The sequence below is a fragment of the Schistocerca americana genome, chromosome X (assembly GCF_021461395.2).
Source record: "Schistocerca americana isolate TAMUIC-IGC-003095 chromosome X, iqSchAmer2.1, whole genome shotgun sequence".
NCBI lineage: Eukaryota > Metazoa > Arthropoda > Insecta > Orthoptera > Acrididae > Schistocerca > Schistocerca americana.
In genome coordinates this window covers 992,251,347-992,277,807 of record NC_060130.1, presented here as the reverse complement: position 1 = coordinate 992,277,807, position 26,461 = coordinate 992,251,347, and the positions used below count along the sequence as shown (strand labels likewise).

Below are 26,461 nucleotides of genomic sequence, written 5' to 3'. Positions count from 1 at the left end.
GCCGAAGATGACCGATAATGCCTCGTATGGTGACATTTGCAGATTGGCAGGTACGGCCATGCAGCTCAGCCCATTTACGCATAGCAGAGCACTGCCTTTACTCACCATTACACTTCACACTGCATTGTCATATTTCTCACTGCCATGTTTCCTTAGCCACATGGTATGGCCAAGCACCACTTGGCTTGCACGCGACTAGTGTTTGTCCACATGATGGTTGGGGGGGGGGGGGGGGACTTCTGTCCATGTGGAGTGGAGCTATATGGAAAAGCGAGATATGAGGAATGGGTGCCATGTACGTGGTTTCACCACATGGAAGCACTGCTCTAGTATTTTAGTGAGACACAAGAATGATTGACAGATAATGGTAACAGCTTATGTTACTTCTCCTAAATGACTGGCATCACCAACCAATGCAGCGACTTCACACTGTACCCTCTCCTGATTCTGGTAGTTTTTGGCACTACCATTCTTCTAATTCCTTTTCAGTGACAACTACTGGCTGCCTTGAGCCCAGATAATAACTGTATGGCATTGCTCTGTGGGGATAAGCATTTAAAGGAGTTTTGCACCCTTGTACTGACCAGGGAATGTGGTTTCTTGGAGGAAACTAGTGTGTTGAACATGCAGTGCTGCTGGGTAATTTGGTTGCGTCCAGTAGTCAGCTTTAAAGTGTCTTACCTGATTGATGTGGGACGGTGTGTGTCTACCTCCACAACTTGCCATTATATTTTTAGCTTTTCTACATATTTCAGATGGATGTGAACTCACTCTGTCTATTGCATCTGTCAAGTGTGGTAGCCCACAGCTGGCTAACATATATACTGGTGTCAGGCTGTTTTTTATATTATGATGTTATTTTTCTCGGATTCAGTAAGCTGAAACTTTTGTTAACTCATTCTTTATTCTGTAATTTTGGGCTCACACATTTTGCACTGGTAATGAACTTGCTACTTGAAAGTAACTAAACCATTTCACTAATGCTATTAAATTGTAACCTAGTGTGACTCACAAAACTACTTGGAGTTTCTGACACTATTGTAAGCTGAAAGTGGTCCAACAAGCCAAAAACTAGTTTAACGAAACAAATACTTATTGAACAATAGATACAGTAAAGCCCACATTATCAGATTGCTTATGACTTTTGTTTTTAGTGTGTGTCATGATATTTCCTCTCTTTGATATATCTTGTTATTCATGTGCAGCATTGCTATTATATTTGGATTTAGAGAAATTTTGGCTGCAGAAAAGTAGTAATGTCTATTTGTGTATTTCAGAGTGTCAATCAAAACAAACCACATGGCGTAGCTTTGTTTGACTATGACTCTCCCCATCCAGATGATTTATCATTCAAGGTAAGACTTCCATTTTTTGTATATTTTTTATCCTAAAGTATGAAAAGTAATGTATTAATGTTTATATACAGAGAGATTTTCGTAGTATTGTCAGTACTACGTGCTGTAGGTTTTGTGCTTCGCAAATGATGGCCAAAAGCAGTCTTTCTTGTTTGGTCTTATATGTTCCTTGTATCTAGTTATAAAATTCTGACTAGAAGTGTGAATTGTGATTTATTAGTCTCATAATATACACTTACAAATCATGTGATTATGATACAGGAGACACGTCAAAAATTACAAACTAGAATCTAATATTAATTTTTAAAACTATATTTAGTCTATGTAGCAGTATCTATGTTTTCTTATTTTCCAGCATAGGTAAATATCTTTCTTGATAATGGACTTTTTTTCCCACAATATAATGCTAATTTCCGGTTGGATTCTGCTCAAATTATCAGTTCATCTTCCATGAACTCTTCTAATGAGTAATAACATTTGTGGATAAGAATACCATGTAACTTTTTTAGTATCCCTAGTTCCATGTTTAGAATGTGTTTTTTTTTTTTAAGTTTGTTGTGGACCTTCATGCCCATATATTCAATCTATGGGCAGGAAGCATAAAATCATTTTTATTCCTTGTACTGTATGGATAATCAAATTGGTTTTTAAAACTTCCTGGCAGATTAAAACTGTGTGCCCGACCGAGACTCGAACTCGGGACCTTTGCCTTTCGCGGGCAAGCGCTCTACCAACTGAGCTACCGAAGCACGACTCACGCCCGGTACTCACAGCTTTACTTCTGCCAGTACCTCGTCTCCTACCTTCCAAACTTTACAGAAGCTCTCCTGCGAACCTTGCAGAACTAGCACTCCCGAGTTCGAGTCTCGGTCGGGCACACAGTTTTAATCTGCCAGGAAGTTTCATATCAGCGCACACTCCGCTGCAGAATGAAAATCTCATTCTGGAAACATCCCCCAGGCTGTGGCTAAGCCATGTCTCCGCAATATCCTTTCTTTCAGGAGTGCTAGTTCTGCAAGGTTCGCAGGAGAGCTTCTGTAATGTTTGGAAGGTAGGAGACGAGGTACTGGCAGAAGTAAAGCTGTGAGTACCGGGCGTGAGTCGTGCTTCGGTAGCTCAGTTGGTAGAGCGCTTGCCCGCGAAAGGCAAAGGTCCCGAGTTCGAGTCTCGGTCGGGCACACAGTTTTAATCTGCCAGGAAGTTTCATATCAGCGCACACTCCGCTGCAGAGTGAAAATCTCATTCTGGAAATTGGTTTTTAATGAACAGTTCCACTTTGTTGTGTAAAAATATCATTAGCTCGTATATGTATAGGGAGGGGACAGTCAAAATTTTTAGTTTCTGTAATAATGGACGGCATGATTCTCTTTGCTGTGCAGTGCACATATTTCTGATAATTTTCTTCTGGAGCTTCAGTACACGAGATATATTATTGGAGCTCCCCCAGAAAATAATGCCATATCTTAGCCGGCCGGTGTGGCCGTGCGGTTCTAAGCGCGTCAGTTTGGAACCGCGTGACCGCTACGGTCGCAGGTTCGAATCCTGCCTCGGGCATGGATGTGTGTGATGTCCTTAGGTTAGTTAGGTTTAAGTAGTTCTAAGTTCTAGGGGACTGATGACCTCAGTAGTTAAGTCCCATAGTGCTCAGAGCCATTTGAACCATTTGAACCGTATCTTATCACTGCTTCAAAGTAACTTAGATATGCTACTTTGCGAGTGGACATGTTAGTAGCACTTGATAATATATGCATGGCATATGCAAAGCTACCCAGTTTGCTGCACAGGTACTCAATATGTGTGTTCCAGTTTGAATTCTTATCGAGGTGTAGACCTAGAAATTTGGCAGAATTCACTTCTGTTAATTCTTCACTTCTATGATTTATACTAATTTCCTGGTTCTTTTGAATGTTTGGTTCTGAATTGAATCAAGTTTGTTTTTGATATGTTAAGCTTCAGACCATTTAACTGGAACCATGACTCTAGCCTGTCTAATGTACCAGTGACTCTATTAGGAATCATTTCTGTTTCTTCGCTTTCTATCAAGACAGACATGTCATCAGCAAACAGAACGGATGGTGAATTTATGTTTAATGGTAAGCCGTTGACATACAATAGAAAGAGAATTGGACTGAGGATCTAACCTTGTGGGACACCCTGTGTTATTGTTTTCCAGTCTGAATGGTAGTTTACACCATTTGAAGAGATGATCGTTCTTCGATTTCTATTAGACAAGTAAGAAGTAAGCCATTGAAGCACTGCACCCTTAATCCCATAGTTTTCTAGTTTGTCAGGCCGCAGAAAATTCTGGCTACTTTACTGTTTTTGTCTAGAGCTGTGCTAATTTTTTCTATTAAATTATTTATGGCATCTGTGTATTTTTCCCTTACTGGAAGCCAAACTGATTACACAAAATAATCCCCTGTGATACAATGAAGTTTTGGATTTGGATAGCAGCTACTTTCTCGAAAATTTTTGACAGCACTGGAAGGAGGGAGATAGGACGATAATTCCCCATATCTTCTCTTGACCCTTTCTTAAAAAGTGGTTTTATTTCCCCGTATTTTAATGATTCTGGAAAACAACCTTCTTCAAATGATTTGTTGATTACTTAAGCTAGTGGAGGACTTACTATTTTGTACACTGATTTAATTACTTTCACAGGTATCCCATCCCAACCCACCAAATTTTTATTTTTTAGTGATAATATAATGTCTTCTATTTCTTTCATTGTAATATTGAGCATTACAGGTCTACACCTCGATAAGAATTTAAACTGGAACACACATATTGAGTATTACAGACACTTGGTTTAGGCTGTGCAAAACTTAAGAACAAGGTGGATAAAATAAAATAAAATGACATATTAACAATTTAGGTGAAAAGGAATGCAAGTGCAAGAGCATGTTGCCACAGGTCTCCCTGTTCACAGAAAGCTGGACGTGATGTGGCATGAAGTCAGCATGACCATAGTGCCAAATGGGGCTGGCCTCATAAAGTGAAGTTGCTGAAGGGACAGGAAAATATAGTGTTTGTCAATTAGCCAACAGTTATGGTGTACTGTAGTGGTGTTTTTTGTTACAATTTGGTCTGGAAACAACGTTTGGATGAGTTCACACAAGGAAGAATCATTGGGAAACTGTGAGGAGGTAGAAGTGTGATAAGTGTAGCCCAAGTGCATGAGAGCATTCTGAACCACAGGCACTGCTGCCCAAAGGAGAAGAGATGGTTGGCAACTGTCAACTACACCAGTGAATGACAACTACATTGTGCAACAGACAAGAAGGGATGCACATCAAACTGTGGGTGCAGTTGCAGCCACATTGAACAGGACTGCAAGACACACAATATCATGCTCCACAGTGGCACAGTGACTGCAGGTGGGTGGTCTCTTTCCTTGACAACCCGTATGTTGTGTCCTGTTGACACCCACAGGGCACTGTTTGGGATGAGAACAGATTCAGTCTGAGTAGTGATTCTGGACAAACCCTTTCATGGGCTTACTGTCCTCCAGATCTTTAAATGTGGTACACTCACTGGTCAGAGTTATTGTGACAGTGTACTCCTTCCCCATTTACATCTTTTTGTGTGTGTGTGTGGCTCTGACGTAATTTTATGGATGAAAATGCGGGACTGCATCAAACAGCGCAGGTGGAGCAGCTCTTTCAATGAGAGGATATTGGGCAGATGGACTGGTTTGCCATTTTCTGTGACTTAAATCCCATTGTGCATGTGTAGGATGCGTTGGCGAGATGTGTTGAAGTACGTCCACACATGCCGACTGTCCTGCAGTTGTCAGCAACAGCCGTGGAGGAATGGAATTCCCTATTAGAAGAACTCCTTACCAATCTTGTAGCCAGCATGGGAGCACATTGTAGAGCATGCATTGCCATCCTTGGTGATCTCACAATTTATCTGGAGCTATGTTCTGCCTTTTGTAATGTCCGGGAAGCCATCGTAAATCGTGGTGGTTTCTTCGTAATCATTTTCTTTGAATAAAAGTTTCATTTCTGTTCATCTCGTAGTGTATTGCTTTGTTAATTTGTGTACCATACCATAGCAGTTCTTTCTGTGTGTGGTCCAAATGTGAAAGTCTTTTTCACTCTCAAGTTTTGCACACCAATGTAAAACAGCCTAACAGCATCCATATATACTGCCAGGAAAAAAAGTCAACCCTTTTAGAGGTTTCCAGTTCACTCGAGATTCATTGTTGCAACCTTGGATATAGAGTACGTGTAACGATTACATTTACAGATCAATAACCCAAGCAGTTCTAAGGCACCAGGTATCAACCCTTGCTGAAACACCCATATTGTACGTGGTCTATCCTCCATGGGTGGCAATGCAGGCACTGACACTGGCATCCAGTTGATCCTACAGATGGCGAATACTGTTCTGGTATACATTGTGCCACACCTGCTTGACTGTTCACATAGTTCTGTAAGAGTTGTTGGTTCCCAAGTCGCACAAGTGACTTCTTGTCCCATCGTATCCCACATGATCTCAACTGGAGGCAAGTTCAAAGATTGTGCTAGCCAGGGATGTTGCTGCACGTCTTGCACAGCACGTTGAGTTTCACATGCGGTTTGTGTGCGAGCTTTATCCTGTTGGAACAGCACGGCACCTTCCTGTTCCAAGAACGGCAAAAAGCTTTCATCGCTGAAGACCATGGTGCACCATTCCATTTTCCAAGTGATCATCTGAGGGCATCATTCGAGCCGTGCACGGTGATGCTGTGGCATGAGTTGAAGACGGACTAGAAGTGTGCATGCCCATAGCTGCACTGCTAATAACAGGTTCACAGCAGTTCATGTTGACACATCTGGGCTCACATGCTCTGTTATCTGTGCTATGGTTGCTGTACGATCTGCCACAGCTGCCTTTAATTACAATACACCAGTCCTGGTTAGCATCTGTGCTGCATAGGTGTCCAGAACCTTGTCTGTAGTTGTGACAATGTTCATGTGACCACTGATACCAGTGCAACTGACTCGGCACATCCGTCTTGTGTGGCAATTCTCCAAAAGGACTATCCCACCACTTGGAAGGCCACAGTTTGACCCTTCTCATATGTGTTCAGTTGGCTGTAGGAAGCACGTGTGAGTCTCTGGCACATGGTTGCCTACTTACTTCACACATTTGCACCACACTGAGCCTTCAGGCTGTGAGCCTTCTCTTTTAAAGGGTAGACACATATGGAGCTCTGGTTGCAATGCCACTATGCTATCTGTTGACAGATGATGTTGAAACCATTGTCACTACATCTACTATCCGCCAGATGCCATGTGCCATCATCAGATCAATATCGACATCGTGCTTCCAGGTCTACTAATTTTTCTTGCCAACAATGTATCACATGAGCTGTGTATGTTGGCCGATGTTGGACAGATCTTTGTAGTTAAGTTGAACATCTGAATGTGCTGAGAGAGTTGATTACCTCCAAAGAAACCAGTCATTCTTGAATTACAAAAATATACCAGTCAGGATCATGGGGTGGGAGAGGTAGGGGATACAGGAAGAGTTGTTAAAAGCCATTGGTGAAATAGATTGGAATGGGTAGAGTAATGTTGGAGAAAACTGCCCTAATTTCACATATGGATCTTTTCAGCTGCGAAAGATACTTACGGAATTTACAAATGTGTGCACAAAGACTAATTTGACCATGACAGTGATGTACTCGTAGCTGCTGCGGACTATCAGTGTCAGCAGCTCGAGCCGTGGTAGTTAAATTGTAACCAGTAAGAACTGAAGCACAAGTTAGCACCAAACAATGTGAAACTCTGAATGTCGACCTGAAACAAGAAAAACAAATGGGGGAAAAGTGAGGTAAATAGGATTCCGATTCTTGCAAACCAAGTCGGTGTTGGCCCATTCTTGGAAGCAGTTGGGAGATTACAAGGTCCAAGTGATCCAGTGCAGCACCTCTCAAACCACAAGATGGAGCAGTGTGATCGACAGAGCCAAATGAAATCCTCAGTAGATGGACAGTACACTTTACTAAGCTTCATAATACAGAAAATAATGCTAATATAGACTACATAATGACTGCCTGATCTTGAAGTGGTTGAAAGTACAAATTAGTTACTAACACTGCACATAATTGTGAAAAAGACCTTGGTGAAAATGGATATCCTGGAGAAACTTTGAAATGTAATGGGGGTGAACGCTGTATCATCATATGGCAGGCATCTTGGTATATGGATGAGAAAGCTAATTCCTGATTATTTTATATTTTGGTTGGTCTATTTCCATGAGAAAAATGATTCTTTGGATGGTAGCCTAACTGTGGAATATCTCGGCTTGGCATAAGCAGAAAAGTCTTTTCAAGAGTGCAACTTAAACAGTGTGTTTATTTAACATGTGGTTAGTATCACATGACATACGAAAACTTTTTCCAATTAACTGAATTTTCTGTTGGTGCTTGGCAGAACATGATGATAATATTAAAAAAGAAAATGCTGCCTAATGTTGTGTAAAATTCTATTTAATTGGTCACAAACCAACTTTTGGTTTCTCAGACAATCTTTAGGTAACTAGTGAATGTCGCAAACACAAGATAAACGTAATGTGTGACTGACTTGTATATTATTTGTACAGAAGATACAAAAATGACAAAAGCGTTGACACAGGAAAACATTACAGTAATTACACTAACTAAAAAAGGGATAAAGAAAGTTTTTATGTGGAGATACATTTAACAAATGACAATAGATAAGATGAATTTACAATTTGAACCTAGTATTTGTAATAAAAACTTAATTTAACAAAGGGGAAAATGGAAATTGTGCCTGATAATTTAATACTAGGCCGGCACTCTGTATCATGTTTTTTCTTGGCGGAATGTAAAACTTTGCAGCTGATCAGCAAAGGTCGAATCTATCTTCCTTAATTGCAAGCTTCTCTCATGTTCACATAGCCTAATTGCCACTGCTGTGCCTGACTGACCAATACACAATTTTTCACACTGCTTGCTAGTGATTTTATATACACCACTCTGTGCCAAGGGTTGCAGTTTGTCTCTGCTATTGAATAGAAATTTTGATGTATTGTTGGTGCTATAAATCTACATCTACATCTACATCTACATCCACATCCATACTCCGCAAGCCACCTGACGGTGTGTGGCAGAGGGTACCCTGAGTACCTCTATCGGTTCTCCCCTCTATTCCAGTCTCGTATTGTTCGTGGAAAGAAGGATTGTCGGTATGCTTCTGTGTGGGCTCTAATCTCTCTGATTTTATCCTCATGGTCTCTTCGCGAGATATACGTAGGAGGGAGCAATATACTGCTTGACTCTTCGGTGAAGGTATGTTCTCGAAACTTTAACAAAAGCCCGTACCGAGCTACTGAGCGTCTCTCCTGCAGAGTCTTACACTGGAGTTCATCTATCATCTATGTAACGCTTTCGCGATTACTAAATGATCCTGTAACAAAGCGCGCTGCTCTCCGTTGGATCTTCTCTATCTCTTCTATCAACCTTATCTGGTACGGATCCCACACTGCTGAGCAGTATTCAAGCGTATTGTAACCTACTTCCTTTGTTTTCGGATTGCATTTCCTTAGGATTCTTCCAATGAATCTCAGTCTGGCATCTGCTTTACCGACGATCAACTTCATATGATCATTCCATTTTAAATCACTCCTAATGCGTACTCCCAGATAATTTATGGAATTAACTGCTTCCAGTTGCTGACCTGCTATTTTGTAGCTAAATGATAAGGGATCTTTCTTTCTATGTATTCGCAGCACATTACACTTGTCTACATTGAGACTCAATTGCCATTCCCTGCACAATGCGTCAATTCGCTGCAGATCCTCCTGCATTTCAGTACAATTTTCCATTGTTACAACCTCTCGATACACCACAGCATCATCCGCAAAAAGCCTCAGTGAACTTCCGATGTCATCCACCAGGTCATTTATGTATATTGTGAATAGTAACGGTCCTATGACACTCCCCTGCGGCACACCTGAAATCACTCTTACTTCGGAAGACTTCTCTCCATTGAGAATGACGTGCTGCCTTCTGTTATCTAGGAACTCCTCAATCCAATCACACAATTGGTCTGATAGTCCATATGCTCTTACTTTGTTCATTAAACAACTGTGGGGAACTGTATCGAACCCCTTGCAGAAGTCAATAAACACGGCATCTACCTGTGAACCCATGTCTGTGGCCCTCCGAGTCTCGTGGACGAATAGTGCGAGCTGGGTTTCACATGACCGTCTTTTTCGAAACCCATGCTGATTCCTAGAGAGTAGATTTCTAGTCTCCAGAAAAGTCATTATACTCGAACATAATATATGTTCCAAAATTCTACAACTGATCCATTATCCAAATCAGTCTTTCAAACAGAACTACAAATCATCAAACAAATAACTTCCAACAATGGTTACAGCTCTGCCCTGATCGACAATATTCTATGAAAAAAAGAAATTGATTTAAATTACACCACTTATGTACACTAGCCAGCAGCGATCACTGAGTAATTTCAAAGCCTGGTGCAAAATGAGGGTCCATAGTCACAAGACTTTAAATTTTTTGCAAGATTGTCTGAAATGTTGCAGTATATAGAATTTTGCACCAGGCTTTGAAATTACTCTGTGATCGCTGCTGGCTATTGTACAGAAGTGGTGTAATTTAAATCATTTTCTTTTTTTCATAGAATATTGTCGGATCAGGGCAGAGCTATAACCATTGTTGGAAGTTATTTGTTTGATGATTTGTAGTTCTGTTTGAAAGACTGATTTGGATAATGGGACCAGTGAGACAGAAGGATTCATGATTGCAATACAGGATCAAACAATAAACACCAGATATTACAGCAAGCATATTATTAAAGATTCCAATACCACAACAGATAAATGCAGACTTTGCAAACAACAAATCGAAACAGTAGATCACATCACAAGTGGATGTACAATACTAGCAAATACAGAATACCCCAGAAGACATGAAAATGTAGCAAAAATAATACATCAACAACTTGCCATACAACATAAACTAATAAAACAACACTTTCGCACATACAAGTATGCACCACAAAATGTACTGGAGAATGATGAATACAAATTATACTGGAACAGAACCATTATAACAGATAAAACAACACCACATAACAAACCTGACATCATACTCACCAACGAAAAGAAGAAATTAACACTACTAATCGAATATCCATACCCAATACAACAAATATACAGAAGAAAACAGGAGAAAAAATTGAAAAATACATCCAACTGGCTGAGGAAGCCAAGGACATGTGGCATCAGGATAAAGTTGACATTATACCAATTATACTATCAACTACATGAGTCATACCACACAATATCCACCAGTACATCAACGCTATACAGCTACATCCAAACGCATATATACAACTACAGAAATCTGTAATTATTGATACATGTTCAATTACCCAAAAGTTCCTAAATGCAATGTAACATATATCGTACATTTAAAAGGAAGTCACGCTTGATCAAGGTCCGCGTCACTTTCCATTTTTAACCAGACATAACGTCTGAGAAAGGAAAGAAATAATAATAATAATGTGTAATGCTATTGAGACAATATATAGAACATTTTTTGAGAGTTTTAAAAAGTTTTACAGAGAGTTTTGAAAATTTTTTTAATTTTACATTTGACTGTTTTTAACTCAGTTAGAGCAACTTCCATCAAAGTAAGAAGTCCATGTATGAATGCTTTCCTGCATGTTTATTTGCAGATGTGGACAGCATTAAAATATTGAGCAACTTCTGTGTACACCCCTCTTCCCGTAACTTGCCAAGGTGCATTTGTATGTAATAACTTCGCTAGAACAACAAATAAGCATACATTTGCATGTTACATCATGTGTAGATTTGTCACATGTCCTGTAAACTATAATATTCATCAGCTATGTAATGTGTAACAACACAATATCGGAGTGACTGTATGTAATCAGTTGGAACTGTGTGCCAAACCAGGCCTTCAACCCAGATCCCTACCATTTGCAGGCAGTGTGCTCCAATTATGCCCTCCAAGCATTCCTCACTGACAGACTCAAAGCTTCAACTCATCACTGGCTCCTCCTCTTTTGGTAGTGAATTACTCATGAAAGGTGGAGACCCTGATTTGTATCCTGGTCTAGTACACAATTTTAACATATCAGCTACGATCATCACAACGTATAATCTGCTTAGAAAATACTCAATAATACTGGGACCTTTATTAGACACAGAAAACAAATCATTATGGTGTTAGTTAATGTGCATCTTCTTATGTACTTAAGCGCATACACAGCTTGGATGTCGATAACAGCCTCCTCCTTTGCCAAAATGGTCCCGTGCTCAATTTGTAATAAAACTTTAAGTAGAATATAAAATTATAGCAGAAATGTAAAAAAAGGGAATAAGAAAGAACTTCAAAAGTATTCAGAAATTGTAAAAGTTGCATTCAGTCAGAAAATCTCAGAAGTTAGCTGCAGTTTATTTTTTATTAGTTTTATTTTTATGAGAATTTTATTGATAGATAGGTTGAAAAAGCTTGTGTTTATAAATTCTCATTTATGGTCCAGTTGACACTTCTGGAATTGCGATACCATTAAGAAAGTGATAGTTCCGCGTAAAAATGTTACTTCAATCCTTCAAGCTGGTAGTTTCTGTCCTCATGGCTAACATACTGATGGCAGTTTATTCAGCTGACTGGTACAGGATCCAGCATTTCATTCAAATTGCTATAGTACTCCAATTACACATCAAAAACATGTCCTGCACAGTAGTCTCTTCCCACAAGTTTTCAACAGTGCTGTTATTAGACAAAGACAAAGCCTGAAATTTATAGTTGCATCTATCTTAGCCCTTTCAGTGACTTAATAAACAATGAAAACATCGTGCAGTGTAACATTTTAATAACATTCTAAATATATTCACGCAGAACTTTACGCATTTTTGTTTCTTTCCTCAGAAACAGCAGGTAATTCCTGAATTACTTTGACTCATTCACTTCCCAACAAAGATCTTGATGGTGTGTCAGCACAGATATAGCTACACGTAGCTGACAAAATATTTTTGCTCATCATCATCATCATCATCATCATCAGATGGTAAAGCGATACAGTTTTGCTGTTAAGACTGCACTGAGAATGTGGTCAAATTGCTGCCAGTACAGACAATAAGGGCACATTTTTAAGTACTCGGGCTCTTATCTTGCAGCATTAACATGCATTACAGCATTATAAAATATTACATGTAAAATATTAAAAAAATGGCATATGCTGTCCAAGTGAAACAATGAGGTATACAGTATTTATGGTGGTAATACATCCAATTTAATTTTTATCCCTCTGTTCTAGGAAAATGATGTTATCATATTAAAGAGACGTATAAATGCTGACTGGTTGTATGGACAACTTGGACAAAAGGAAGGCATGTTTCCATCAAATTTCATCAATGTAATTGTTCCACTGGATAATGAGGGTGACTTTCTAGTGAAAGCATTGTACCAATTCATAGGGGAGACATCATCTGACTTGGAGTTTCCGGTAAGAGAAGATTAAAATATGTGTCTTCAGTGTGGAATGTATGTTTTTTTTAGTATTAAAGAAGAACCAATGTAAAATATAGTTGCATTTGGGAGCAGCCTATTATTAGTTTAGGTAAAATAAATGCTGAAGATTAGTACATGTTTTTCTCATTTGTTAAAAGTACATTGACATTATAAACTGAGGAACAGGTGAGAGCAGGGAGATAATGTCAGCCTTAAACAATGATGACATTGGTATTGGTGGAATTTTATTTTTATTGCATGTATGGTGGTATGTTTCACAATAATGTAATTATGTGCCAACTTCATCTCCAGGGTAGTTTTGTTTGTGTGGCATCTTAAAACAATCGTGTTCTGTATATTTTATTCAAATGTACAAAAAGGTATACCATATAAAAAAATTATTTGTTTTGGGCAGATTACCATCGACATAAGTTAATCCAAAGGAGACGAATGTTTCTAAGGAGTCTGCTTCTTCATGTGCAACAGCTAGGAATATAAATGTGGCTGTACTTTTCTTGAAGGTGATCCACATCAAGGGCATGTCAAAACTGCAACCACAGATGAAAATGTATAGAAATGTGGTACACATCGTGTTTATAAAACAAAGTGCCCAAGAACACTTTACAGAATGTAAAATCCAATGTACAGAAAAAGTCCAGCCATCGTTATCAGTGAGACACCACATTGGAGCAAATTCTGCCTAGACATGGAGAAAGGGGTGCTACCTCAGATGCTGTGGGTTGAAGTTCACCGATCTAGGTAAAGTGGGAAGCTGCCGAGTTACAGTTCCATGTCCCAGCTTGGTGATGACATCACCAGGAACAGTGGTGTGGACTTCTTAACCGATGATATGAGCCACTGTGTCGTCTGAGGCTGCTACTGCTTCCTGTGGGGAAGGTGTGATGAGCCAATCTGTGATACTGACAGAGTACTGTCGGCTGTAATGTTCTTGCTGGTATTGCTGGTGAGGAGAAGATGGTGTTCATAGGGGACGAGTCATTTGCGTTCTGACTCAAAGATTATATGGACCTGTAGGTCCTGATGACTACATCCTGTGCCACTGCTGATTTTTGGTAATGCTGTCATTGGCAGCTATGCACTTCCGTGTAGTATAGGCCGTGTCGCTGATTTCTGGTCACGTTTGCGCTAGTGCACTCTATGTGTTGACAATATTTTTGCATCCACACCCTGGAAACCATGTGGCAGTAATGGCATGATGGTCCTTGTGATATTGCGTTGCCTGTGTTGGTAAGAATAATGATGCAACTGTCTTTTGGACATGGATGCATGTGTACTTTAACCATGGCAGCACACAAACAGTTTACAAACTTAGCTGTTTTAGAAATGCTTCCACTGTCAGTACGAAAGCCAATGATTCATTCCCTCTTGGACATCACATAAACCACTCCATTTCCACATTATGACGATGTCTGTACTGTTTCCTCATCCTACAGACACACTTTATGTACCCTCCATTGCTAGTGCTGCCACCTGCCATCTGCAAGTGGCTATTGCATGCTGACGTTGAACGTAGGCAATGGTCACATCAATGTGACTGGGCCATGTACGTGTCATACAATGGTATATTTTCGTATGTACATTCAGTGATGTGTGGATACTGTCTGCAGAATGTGTTCTGAATAGAATTAGTAGCAAAGAAGTAATAAATTAGAACTTCATGCTTCAAGAGGCATGGCTGGTCATATTAGATGTGAACTTACTGTGGTCTATACTCGGTAAAGCTCCATTATTGAATCGACTATGTTAAAAGTATTGTAATGCCATTAATTTGTTAAATATTGGCTTTGTCCGTAAGTTCGTGGCATTTTTCTGTAAGTTTAATAAACACAACAGATACACATAACAGAGACTTCAGTCATCATTAATAATACTCCTTCAATATTTACAACAGTCTGCTAATGCTGGGGTAACTTTTCAATTCTGTGACTGTAGAAATAACATGCTTTTGAGGCAAAGAACTTGTTGAGCCATGTTTGGAGCACATTTTCATCCAGAGAGGAAATTTCTTGAAGATTGTTTGATAGAGAGTAGAAAAGGAGAAAATATGAGGGCACAAGATCAGGTGAATAAGATGGGTGCAGTATGACTTTTTTGTCAGTCTAGCAGACTGCAGGCTGGCGTTGTGATGTAGCATCACTTCGCAGTCTTTCTGATCATTGCTCTCTGAGTGTGTCTGCGAGACGTCTCAGTTGTTCAAAATAAATATCAGCAGTGATGGTTACATCTCAGGGAAGCAACTCATAGTACACTACACCGTTGTTCCACCAGAGCACAACATTATCTTTTGTGGAAGTGTGCAAGTCTTTGTATGTGACCAGTAATAGTACAAAATAGTAATTATTGGTGTTGTTCATGAGCCAATTCATGATGAGCAAGGGGAAATGCACATATGGTCACCAGCTGATTTTTGTGATTTTGGCTTAGAGTATGAGTTACCCATATACCCAATTTTTTAACCTCCCCATTGCATGCAAAAGCTGCATGATAGTGGAATGATCACAGTTCATCACATTTGCTAGTTTTCAAGTACACTCATCCAGATCATTGTGGATTAATGTGTTTAAACACTCATTGTCAGACCCTAAAGATCTTCCTGAATGTAGAGAGTCACTAATATCAAGCAACCCTCCTTACAGTGAGAAAACAATTTTCTTGCTATGCTTTGTCCAATGCCATTATCCCTACATACGATGCAAATGTTTCTGGCTGCCTTTGTTGCTGTCATGCCTCTACTGAACTCAAACAGAAGAATATGTCAGAAATGTTCTGATTTCTGTACTTGGCATGCCATTTTCTAGCATCCACAGCTCCACTGACTATCTCCAAACAACAACATGTAAAATCAAATAGCAGCAGTGAACTACAAATAAAAAATGACAATTGGTAAATAAACGCATATTAACCAGAATAGCAACATGTGAAACAAAAACGCTAAGAACTTACACACCAACTTAATAAAATACTACAGGAAGGTCTTTGAAATGTGTTACTGTAAGGTGCAGTGTTATTACTTATTACTAATGAAGTCTAGAGGGCATGTTTTACATTTTACTAATATATGAAGAGCATGAATGAATTTTTATTCTATAAAGCTCAGTAGATCGGGAAGTGTGAAGTAATACAATGGTGAAAGCAGCATCTTAGTCAGATAAAACCACACTGCTGGACAGTCCTAAAAATTTACACTTACCTAACTCCTACACGCATGTCGCCGTACGGCTGTAACTCCACAGTGGAGCGTTTCTAACCTACGATTATCTGGGAAGCTATGGTCGAACTGGGGTCCCCTTTTTACCAGGTTGTGTTTCTCCACTTCTGTAACGCTCCACTGAAATTGTCCTCACACCGACCTTAAATTGCGGTTTAGAAAATTTCTGTCAGGCTAAAAAATTGCATTTGTAAGTTGACAGCTCTTTGACTTGTCATGCCTCTGTTAGCTCATTTGATTTGTATTTGGGGCACCGTGATTTATGAAGAGAAACTAACTCCATAATCTCCAACATTTTAAGATTCTCAGAACTAAACTAAACTCTGTCCTAAGAGGCTTTGGAAATGCCAATGGCCTTGTCACAGTGGTAGCCCTGGTTCCTGTCATATAACTGAAGCTAAGGACTGTCGGGCTCAGTTAGCACTCGGATGGGTGGCCGTCTGAATCTGTCAAGTGCTGTCGACAAGCAGGATGCACTCAGCCCTTGTGAGAACAAGTGAGGAGCTACTCGATTGAGAAGTGGTGGCGCTGGTTGCGAAGGCTTACAACAGCCAGGAGAGCTCTGTGCTGTTCCATATCTGCATTCAGTGATACGTACAGGCTGAGGATGACACGGTGGTTGGTCAGTCCCATTTAAGATTCTTAGCTTCATTATGCAACAAAATATGAGCATTGTCAGTTACTTCCATTCTTGGCATGGGCGAATATGAATCATTTTGTGGATATATCATGATTTATTTCTACATGATAATCTCCTGTCATCTGTTATTTTAGAAAGCAGGAAACCATTTGGGAAAGAACCATGTGACGCACCTGCATTGAGAAGTACGTGTCTGCCTCCCTTGCTGTTGTTCCTTTGGTTGTGGTCTACCCAGTCTTGCTTGTGAAAGTGGCTAAGACTCATCAATTTGTTGATATTCACTTTAGGGATTTGCTGTAAAAATAAATATCACCATGTATCTCTTTCTTCGGTCTCCAACAACAGTTTATAGCCATAGAAGTTTCCATAGTGAAAGCCCAGAATACACTCCTGGAAATTGAAATAAGAACACCGTGAATTCATTGTCCCAGGAAGGGGAAACTTTATTGACACATTCCTGGGGTCAGATACATCACATGATCACACTGACAGAACCACAGGCACATAGACACAGGCAACAGAGCATGCACAATGTCGGCACTAGTACAGTGTATATCCACCTTTCGCAGCAATGCAGGCTGCTATTCTCCCATGGAGACGATCGTAGAGATGCTGGATGTAGTCCTGTGGAACGGCTTGCCATGCCATTTCCACCTGGCGCCTCAGTTGGACCAGCGTTCGTGCTGGACGTGCAGACCGCGTGAGACGACGCTTCATCCAGTCCCAAACATGCTCAATGGGGGACAGATCCGGAGATCTTGCTGGCCAGGGTAGTTGACTTACACCTTCTAGAGCACGTTGGGTGGCACGGGATACATGCGGACGTGCATTGTCCTGTTGGAACAGCAAGTTCCCTTGCCGGTCTAGGAATGGTGGGACGATGGGTTCGATGACGGTTTGGATGTACCGTGCACTATTCAGTGTCCCCTCGACGATCACCAGTGGTGTACGGCCAGTGTAGGAGATCGCTCCGCACACCATGATGCCGGGTGTTGGCCCTGTGTGCCTCGGTCGTATGCAGTCCTGATTGTGGCGCTCACCTGCACGGCGCCAAACACGCATACGACCATCATTGGCACCAAGGCAGAAGCGACCCTCATTGCTGAAGACGACACGTCTCCATTCGTCCCTCCATTCACGCCTGTCGCGACACCACTGGAGGCGGGCTGCACGATGTTGGGGCGTGAGCGGAAGACGGCCTAACGGTGTGCGGGACCGTAGCCCAGCTTCATGGAGACGGTTGCGAATGGTCCTCGCCGATACCCCAGGAGCAACAGTGTCCCTAATTTGCTGGGAAGTGGCGGTGCGGTCCCCTGCGGCACTGCGTAGGATCCTACGGTCTTGGCGTGCATCCGTGCGTCGCTGCGGTCCGGTCCCAGGTCGACGGGCACGTGCACCTTCCGCCGACCAATGGCGACAACATCGATGTACTGTGGAGACCTCATGCCCCACGTGTTGAGCAATTCGGCGGTACGTCCACCCGGCCTCCCGCATGCCCACTATACGCCCTCGCTCAAAGTCCGTCAACTGCACATGCGGTTCACGTCCACGCTGTCGCGGCATGCTACCAGTGTTAAAGACTGCGATGGAGCTCCGTATGCCACGGCAAACTGGCTGACACTGACGGCGGCGGTGCACAAATGCTGCGCAGCTAGCGCCATTCGACGGCCAACACCGCGGTTCCTGGTGTGTCCGTTGTGCCGTGCGTGTGATCTTTGCTTGTACAGCCCTCTCGCAGTGTCCAGAGCAAGTATGGTGGGTCTGACACACCGGTGTCAATGTGTTCTTTTTTCCATTTCCAGGAGTGTATAAATAACTATAAGTGATGCTATGTGACTCCCTTGAAAAGGACCTGCTTGACTTAGTGGTTGTTAAATTTGCTGAGTCTCTAATGTTCCTTTCTGTAATGATAATCATGAACACGGCTATGTATTTATCGCATCCTCAACAAATACGTTCTTTTTCCCTAACTTCCTGTTCTTTTCATTGCCAGTCTTTACTATTATGTTTTTAGTTACATTTAAACTGTAGCAGTTCTTTTTATCACTCCGCTAATGAACAACATTTTCTTTCTCAAAGAAGGTACTTATTGCACAACCGTTTCAGCACACCCTTCTTGTATGGCAACCCAATGGCAAGGAGAGGGTTTTTTTTCAGTATTTGAAAAAACATAAGAATTAGGTTCCCATACCTAAGAAATGAAAACAGATTAAAGGGTGCAATGTGAAAATGGGGTCTAGATGAAGGAAAAAAATCAAAGGAAGTTACCAAGTTGCAGAAAAAATCACACACGCAATCAGGAAATGGCAATTACAGTTTTATGGTTATTTGCATGGAATGAATAACAACAGGTTCGGGAAGAAAATTCTGAATTTACCTTCGTCATTGAAGAATGGGAAAAATTGGCTCACAGAAATTCATGAAGACATAAAGAAAATGGATATAGATGGGAATTTTTTTTTAAAAAAAAGATCAAATTCTAAACTGTAATTAATAATAACTAATTTCCTGTCAAGCCGCCTCAACAAGCCCCAGGACGGACAGAAGAATGGAAGTAGGATTGCAGCGAATGGATGGAAAGATACTGGAAGGAAAAGAATTATTACATCAATTCAAATGTGCTCCTCAGTTGAGCACAATGGTAACAAAAAAAGGGGTACAATGCCTGAAACTTAAATATGATGCAAGGGGAAATAATCGTTATAGTGGACGTAAACATTTGGCAGTGGCAGGTGGTTTCTGTGATGTGCCCATGACAGATTCATCTTACTATTTTCTCCATAGCTGTCAGTCCTTAAAGTAATTTTCAGTGCAAGCATAGTGTGCATTTGCAACTTCTGTTAAAGATCTAAGTACTTGTGTGAAACGTACATGTTAATTTTGATACAATTTTCCTCTTTTTGGTGGTGTACAGGTATGTGTTTTGTCATCAGTCACTAAATTCAACAGTTGGTTTTTATTTAAAATTATGTGTGCAACGTTATAGAATTTTTTTAAAGAAAAATCCTCTCGTACTTTTAAAAACTTAATGGTCTGTTTACTTAATAGTGAGTGGACTAGAAATAAATAAAAGTGATGCAACTGGGTAAACTTCTTTTGAAGCAGTACCTTACTTTGAGTTTGTTACCTAGTGTGTTGTTCGAATTTAACTTCAGAAATGATAAATTGTTCTCATCTTATTGCCTTACTTTCACTGTCTGTCAGTTTGGAAGTATTGGTTTCATATTGTATTGGTTCATATCAAGCCAGATGACATCATTCAGCAGTTCTTTATGTAAGGGAATATTAATTTGTGAATGCAGGGAACATCATTCAAAACTAAAGAGGATGTTCATGCTGGTATAATAGCGGTTTGTATGTACATCAGAGAACAGCAGTTTTTGAGAAAGCGAAGCAACATTTTGTGTGCGTGATAGCCATTATTACTTACAGTTACCTAGTTGTATGTTTCTGTGATTATCAATGTGTTCTGCAGTGCTTTTGTTGATGGCACATACATTCTCCACATCTAGTAAAGCTGTCTTCATGAGTATAGCATAGACTCAGTTTGTAATTGTGTTAGTTATTCAAGAGACTACAGTGTTTGTACGGTATCTTGTTACAAGCAGTATAGTCATTCTGCTATTGTGCTCCCCACTCCCATCCTGCTATGGCTAAATGGGATGCCTTGAACAATGGGTTTCCTCAGTAAAAAAAATTCTGTTTTGACACAGAGTGCATAAAACATAGTGTTGATGTGTGATGTACTCCACTCAGATATAAATTTTGACTTCTGTTGTGGAAAAGGTGTCTTTCAATCCACTATACAGTCCATATGCCAAGAAAAAAGCCTGGACAATTAAAGTGGGCTTTGTGCATCAGTCACAACCAATAACATGCAATTCTATTAAGTCTCTGTGCCAATGCCTTGGTGTTACTGCAGCTGTATGGATGACTATTGTTTTCAGTTACATAGTTGCGGTACAATCAGCAGCCTTTCATGCTTCACAGTTGAAAGGTGGCAGTGGCACTGCCAGCTGTCAGGGCTCTTATTTCTCTGTACGAAGTATAGCATTAAGATTTTTGGGGAAAGAACTATAACCTAAAGTATGAAACCGGAAAAATGAAGAAATTGTCAGACGAAGCCTTCCTTGCTTGACTTGACTAGACTAGGCTGAATTCAGCCATCTGTGTTTGCTTCAAGTTCTGTTTCAAAGTTTTGACCTGCTACTACATCTCCTTTTCCCAACCTAAATCCTACTGGGGCAATGCTGTGAGTTATTGGACTAACAGATATTACTGGGATGAATTCTGAATAGTCCTGGAGCTTGAAAGGTGAATAGCCCTGGTGTGTTTCTTCTACATCTACTACATCTACATGATTACTCTGCAATTCACATTTAAGTGCTTGGCAGAGGGTTCATCGAACCACAATCATACTATCTCCCTACCATTCCACTCCTGAACAGCTCGCGGGAAAAACGAACACCTAAACCTTTCTGTTCGAGCTCTGATTTCTATTATTTTATTTTGATGATCATTCCTACCTATGTAGGCTGGGCTCAACAAAATATTTTCGCATTCGGAAGAGAAAGTTGGTGACTGAAATTTCGTAAATAGATCTCGCCGCGACGAAAAACCTCTTTGCTTTAATGACTTCCATCCCAACTCGCGTATCATATCTGCCACACTCTCTCCCCTATTACGTGATAATACAAAACGAGCTGCCCTTTTTTGCACCCTTTCGAGTCCTCCGTCAATCCGACCTGGTAAGGATCCCACACCGGGCAGCAATATTCTATCAGAGGACGAACGAGTGTAGTGTAAGCTGTCTCTTTAGTGGACTTGTTGCATCTTCTAAGTGTCCTGCCAATGAAACGCAACCTTTGGCTCGCCTTCCCCACAATATTATCCATGTGGTCTTTCCAACTGAAGTTGTTCGTAATTTTTACACCCAGGTACTTAGTTGAATTGACAGCCTTGAGAATTGTACTATTTATCGAGTAATCGAATTCCAACGGATTTCTTTTGGAACTCATGTGGATCACCTCACACTTTTCGTTATTTAGCGTCAACTGCCACCTGCCACACTATACAGCAATCTTTTCTGAGTCGCTTTGCAACTGATACTGGTCTTCGGATGACCTTACTAGACGGTAAATTACAGCATCATCTGCAAACAACCTAAGAGAACTGCTCAGATTGTCACCTAGGTCATTTATATAGATCAGGAACAGCAGAGGTCCCAGGACGCTTCCCTGGGGAACACCTGATATCACTTCAGTTTTACTCGATGATTTGCCGTCTATTACTACGAACTGCGACCTTCCTGACAGGAAATCACGAATCCAGTCGCACAATTGAGACGATACCCCATAGGCCCGCAGCTTGATTAGAAGTCGCTTGTGAGGAACGGTGTCAAAAGCCTTCCAGAAATCTAGAAATACGGAATCAACTTGAGATCCCCTGCCGATAGCGGCCATTACTTCGTGCGAATAAAGAGCTAGCTGCGTTGCACAAGAACGATGTTTTCTGAAACCATGCTGATTACGTATCAATAGATCGTTCCCTTCGAGGTGATTCATAATGTTTGAATACAGTATTTGCTCCAAAACCCTTCTGCAAACCGACGTCAATGATATAGGTCTATAGTTCGATGGATTACTCCTACTTGTAGAAAATAAACTAACGTTAAATCACAGCAAGACTTAAGTTTTACAGTTTCTAACACCTAATTCAACGAAACCTGAAGCTTTAATTTCACAGAATGGGCATATGATTAGTGAAACTGAACAGTTCAAATTTTTAGGTGCTCAGATGGATAATGCACTGTCGTGGAAAGCCCACGTTCAGGATCTTGTTCAAAGACATAATGTTGCCATTTTTACTATTCGAACTGTATCCAAAGTGAGTGATCGTTCGACACGAAAATTAGTCTGCTTCGCTTATTTTCATTCTCTTATGTCGTATGGTATTATATTTTGTGATAACTCTTCCCATTCTAAAAGGGATATTTTTGGCTCAGAAACGTGCGGTTGGGGCAATAAGTGGTGTAAGTTCAAGAACCTCTTATCAAACCGTGTTCCCGAGTCTGGGTATTTTGACATGGCCTCTCAATATATATTCCTTAGTGTCATTTCTTGTTAACGATATTAGCTTATTTCTTTGCACTGCCATGAATGTTCTGTGCAGAATCCTGCTAAAAGTAACTAACTTTAAAGGCTGCATCATTAAAAATTTTTTGGGTCTTGTGATGACCTGTTCTGGTGTTTTGTATTTCTGATTGTGTATTTTCTTTTTTTATTTTGGGGGGGGGGGGGGGGAGTGATAAGTGGGAGGTAAATCTTGAGTGCTCCAGAAATTTTCCCTTGTTAGTGTCAAGCTCATTCTATTTTTGCAGTAACTTTGTTTTTTTTCTCTTTTTCATATAACCCCATGTGTGGTCTCTGATTGCAGGAAGGTGCTTTCATTAAAGTCCTTAGCCGGATATCAGCAGACTGGTTGTATGGTGAATACGAGGGAAGGAGAGGTCAATTTCCAGCAACATATGTTGATCACATTCCATCTGGCCTGCCAGACTATTTTAACTAATGATATTTTTGCTATTTTATGTAATATACACCACTGAATTTCAACTTCCATTTAGAATGATCTCATGTAGGCACTTTGATAATCTTCTATCAAAATTTATAGCTTAATTTTTTGATGCAGTATTTGTGATGAATGTCACAGGATCAAAGCTTTATAGTATATGAAGATCTTTGATAGTACTGAAATCTTAAGACAACGAAGTGATTTATGTTAGGACTGTTTAGTAGTGTTGCTAAAAATATTTAGCTAATGATGAGTCTTTAACGTTTTTACAAGGCGCATAGAGTAATTTGCAGGAGATCTTGTTGGTAAACAGTAACAAATGGTGCTAAAGAACATTATCATATCATGTATAGTTTCTTTGTTTTGTTATGATTAATATATTCTAGTAAATTTATTCTTAAATTATCCTTATTACTGTATTGCTGTCATACAAGTTTTCAATATTACTTGCTATAAGCATTTGGAATATACCTGGAAAGCAAGAACTTTACCGTTTTATCCATTGTACATCTTTCACCAAAACTACAGTTGTCGAACAATTTGTGAGCTTTACATCATGTGTATGATATATCAGTATTTCAGTTCAAGGTCATTCATGCAGTTAATTTTGTTACTGAAACTAAGAGACTGTCTGGCCATAACAGGGATAAATATGTTATTTTTGTACACAAATCCCTTAAAATTATTATATTAAACTATATATAAACTTTTTTTAAACAATATAAAACTTGTAACAGTGCATTATCAAATTGTGATAACTTCATTTGCTAAAATTATCTGTAGATTAATTAAAACTCCAGAAAAAGAAATATATTTATGAATTGTAATATATTTTTGAAAATTATTGATATTTTTTAGAGTTATCATGGCACTTTTGCTACATAAAGTTTTTGATTAATTGTGTGTTTGCCTGATGATTGCTGTGAATTGAGTGACTGTACAAAAAGTGAAAAAAAAGTGCTATATTGATCCTTACATGTGGATGAATGTACATTTCAGACGTGTGGAACCTATACATGTATATTCCAGCAATATTGGTGATATTGTAAGATGAATTAAAGGAAATGTGTTTTGCAAATTATTTGGTGAAGGTTATTAACCAACGAGGCTGTGCAGTTGATCTGGGGCTGCTAAACTACTCAACTTTTGCTGTCAAACAAGTCACATCAGTCATGTAGTAGAAATCTATTCCAGTGACAGTTTTTTTTTTTTTTGTTTTTGCTGTTTCTGGTGTGTATAGTAGCAGTTTTAGCTTTGTTGTAAAGTATTACTAATCATTAAGTTATTCTATTGTATATAACATGGTTAGTTGCTCAGTGTCATATGTTTGTTAGTATGATGATCATTAATGTAATTCACCTATCAAACAGTGGAGTCCAGTATGGAATAACAGTGTTATGAAAAGGATAGATTGCTACTCAGCACATAGAGGAAGTGTTGAGTTGCAGGCAGGGACAATGAAAATACTGCTGAAAATTTAAACTTTTGGACCAAAAAGCCCTTCTTCAGAAATAAAATACATACACGTTTTATAAGCACAACTCGTACACACAAGTCTACTGTCTCTGACTGGAGACAGTGGCCGTGTGTGTGTGTGTGTGTGTGTGTGTGTGTGTGTGTGTGTGTATGTGTGTGTGTGTGTGTGTGTTTTCTGTTTCCAAAGGACTTCTTTGTCCAAAAGCTTAAATGTTTAAAGTCTTTGCATTGTGCCTGTCTGCAACTCAATGACTCCTCTATGTGGTGAGTAGCAATCTGTTCCTTTCATAATTCATCTGTCATTTAGTGAGAATTCTGATTTTGTTAAAAAAATTTAGTTCCTTATTTGTGATTTACAGAAATTTTATTCACAATGCAATAGTTTTTGAAAATATTATTGGCTCCTGCAACATCATCAACTATATCTGATTCTGTAATGGTAATTGACATATATCAAATTAAGCAATGTTCCATTTTATGGGTATTTTAAATGTTATTTAGTTTGCTGCTGTGTGTTATAATTTTATGTTTTCATGAGAGGAGAAAGGAATCTGAAATCCTTCTTAAATTTGAACTTTATTCATACATTTGACTATTTAGCAACAGGGCATCAAATATTTGTTTTATTGTTCTGCAGCATGAGCCATTGCTTGTGGTCCCTTGAAGGGATATCACATTACATGCTATGTTCCTTACAGCAAACATTAATGTTTATATGTACATTTATTTAGATTGATTGTACAGATGTATATTTATTCTGTATTTCATATAGAGCAATAATATTACTTGTTGGTGCATTATTATAGATAATTGAAGCTGTTTCTTACTGTACCTTTTGTAAAAAGATCTGGTAGCAGAAATTGTTTGTTCACTTGTGTAAGTGTGACCATTACAAATGTTTTACCAGTGTTTTCATAATGAACTTTCCTTCAGTGCAATGTTACCATTATCAAAGAGCTGTCTGTGAAGTCCACATAGTAAAACGTGTGGCCCTTTATGCTAATTGCACTGCTGTGGTAGTGTGTCAAATACAAAGTAAATTTTGTGTTGTAGTGGGCTGTGTCAGCTTCAACTTTCACTATGTGCAGTTTATACATACATGAAAAGTTAAATATTTCTGCCAAATATATTGAGTGAAGTGGTACACATACCAGATGCTAAATTTTTATGATAATTTATGTTATTCAGATCCTGCTCCTTCAGTTCTAATGTAGGAATACCACACTTTCGTACAAAATGCTGTCACTACCATCCAGAGGTTATACTTTAAGAAGAATGAGTGACTATGTTATTAGAAACTCTTGGGTAGAATATAAATAATGCAGTCCAAAAAGACAACTATTAACTGTATAGACCAGGCTTTTTCATTCTCCCCCTGTGAATCACAGTCACTCACACCACCACCTGCTGATCAGGTGTAGGTGATACACTGCCCACCAGGTTGGCCCTATTGCAGCAGTTTCACACCTGTACATCTACATTTGCATCTACATACTTCTCTGCAATTCGTGCTTAAATGTTTGGCATGTGGTTCATAGAATGTAGGTTGGAGACAACAAAATGTTTTCATATTCAAAGAAGGGAGTTGGTGATTGAAATTTTGTAAAAAGCTCTCACCATGGCAAAAAATGCTCTTGTATTATGTCTGTGACACTGTCTCACCT

General features: G+C 39.6%; 1 protein-coding gene and 2 non-coding genes across 3 annotated transcripts in view; 2 read left to right on the top strand and 1 right to left on the bottom strand.

Moving 5' to 3' along the window:
* The window catches only part of LOC124555763 (SH3 domain-containing protein 19), an 84,976-nt gene extending 60,143 nt beyond the window's left edge, over positions 1-24,833 (top strand). The window contains exons 5-7 of the mRNA XM_047129803.1: positions 1,278-1,355; positions 12,686-12,874; positions 23,184-24,833. Coding sequence (XP_046985759.1) covers positions 1,278-1,355; positions 12,686-12,874; positions 23,184-23,318 — 402 coding nt within the window. The 3' untranslated portion in view covers positions 23,319-24,833. The remainder of the gene's footprint in view (positions 1-1,277; positions 1,356-12,685; positions 12,875-23,183) is intronic.
* Trnas-cga lies at positions 2,031-2,105 on the bottom strand. Its single transcript has one exon. It is a non-coding gene; the product is annotated as a tRNA-Ser (tRNA).
* Trnas-cga lies at positions 2,460-2,534 on the top strand. Its single transcript has one exon. It is a non-coding gene; the product is annotated as a tRNA-Ser (tRNA).
* Positions 24,834-26,461: the final 1,628 nt, after the last annotated feature.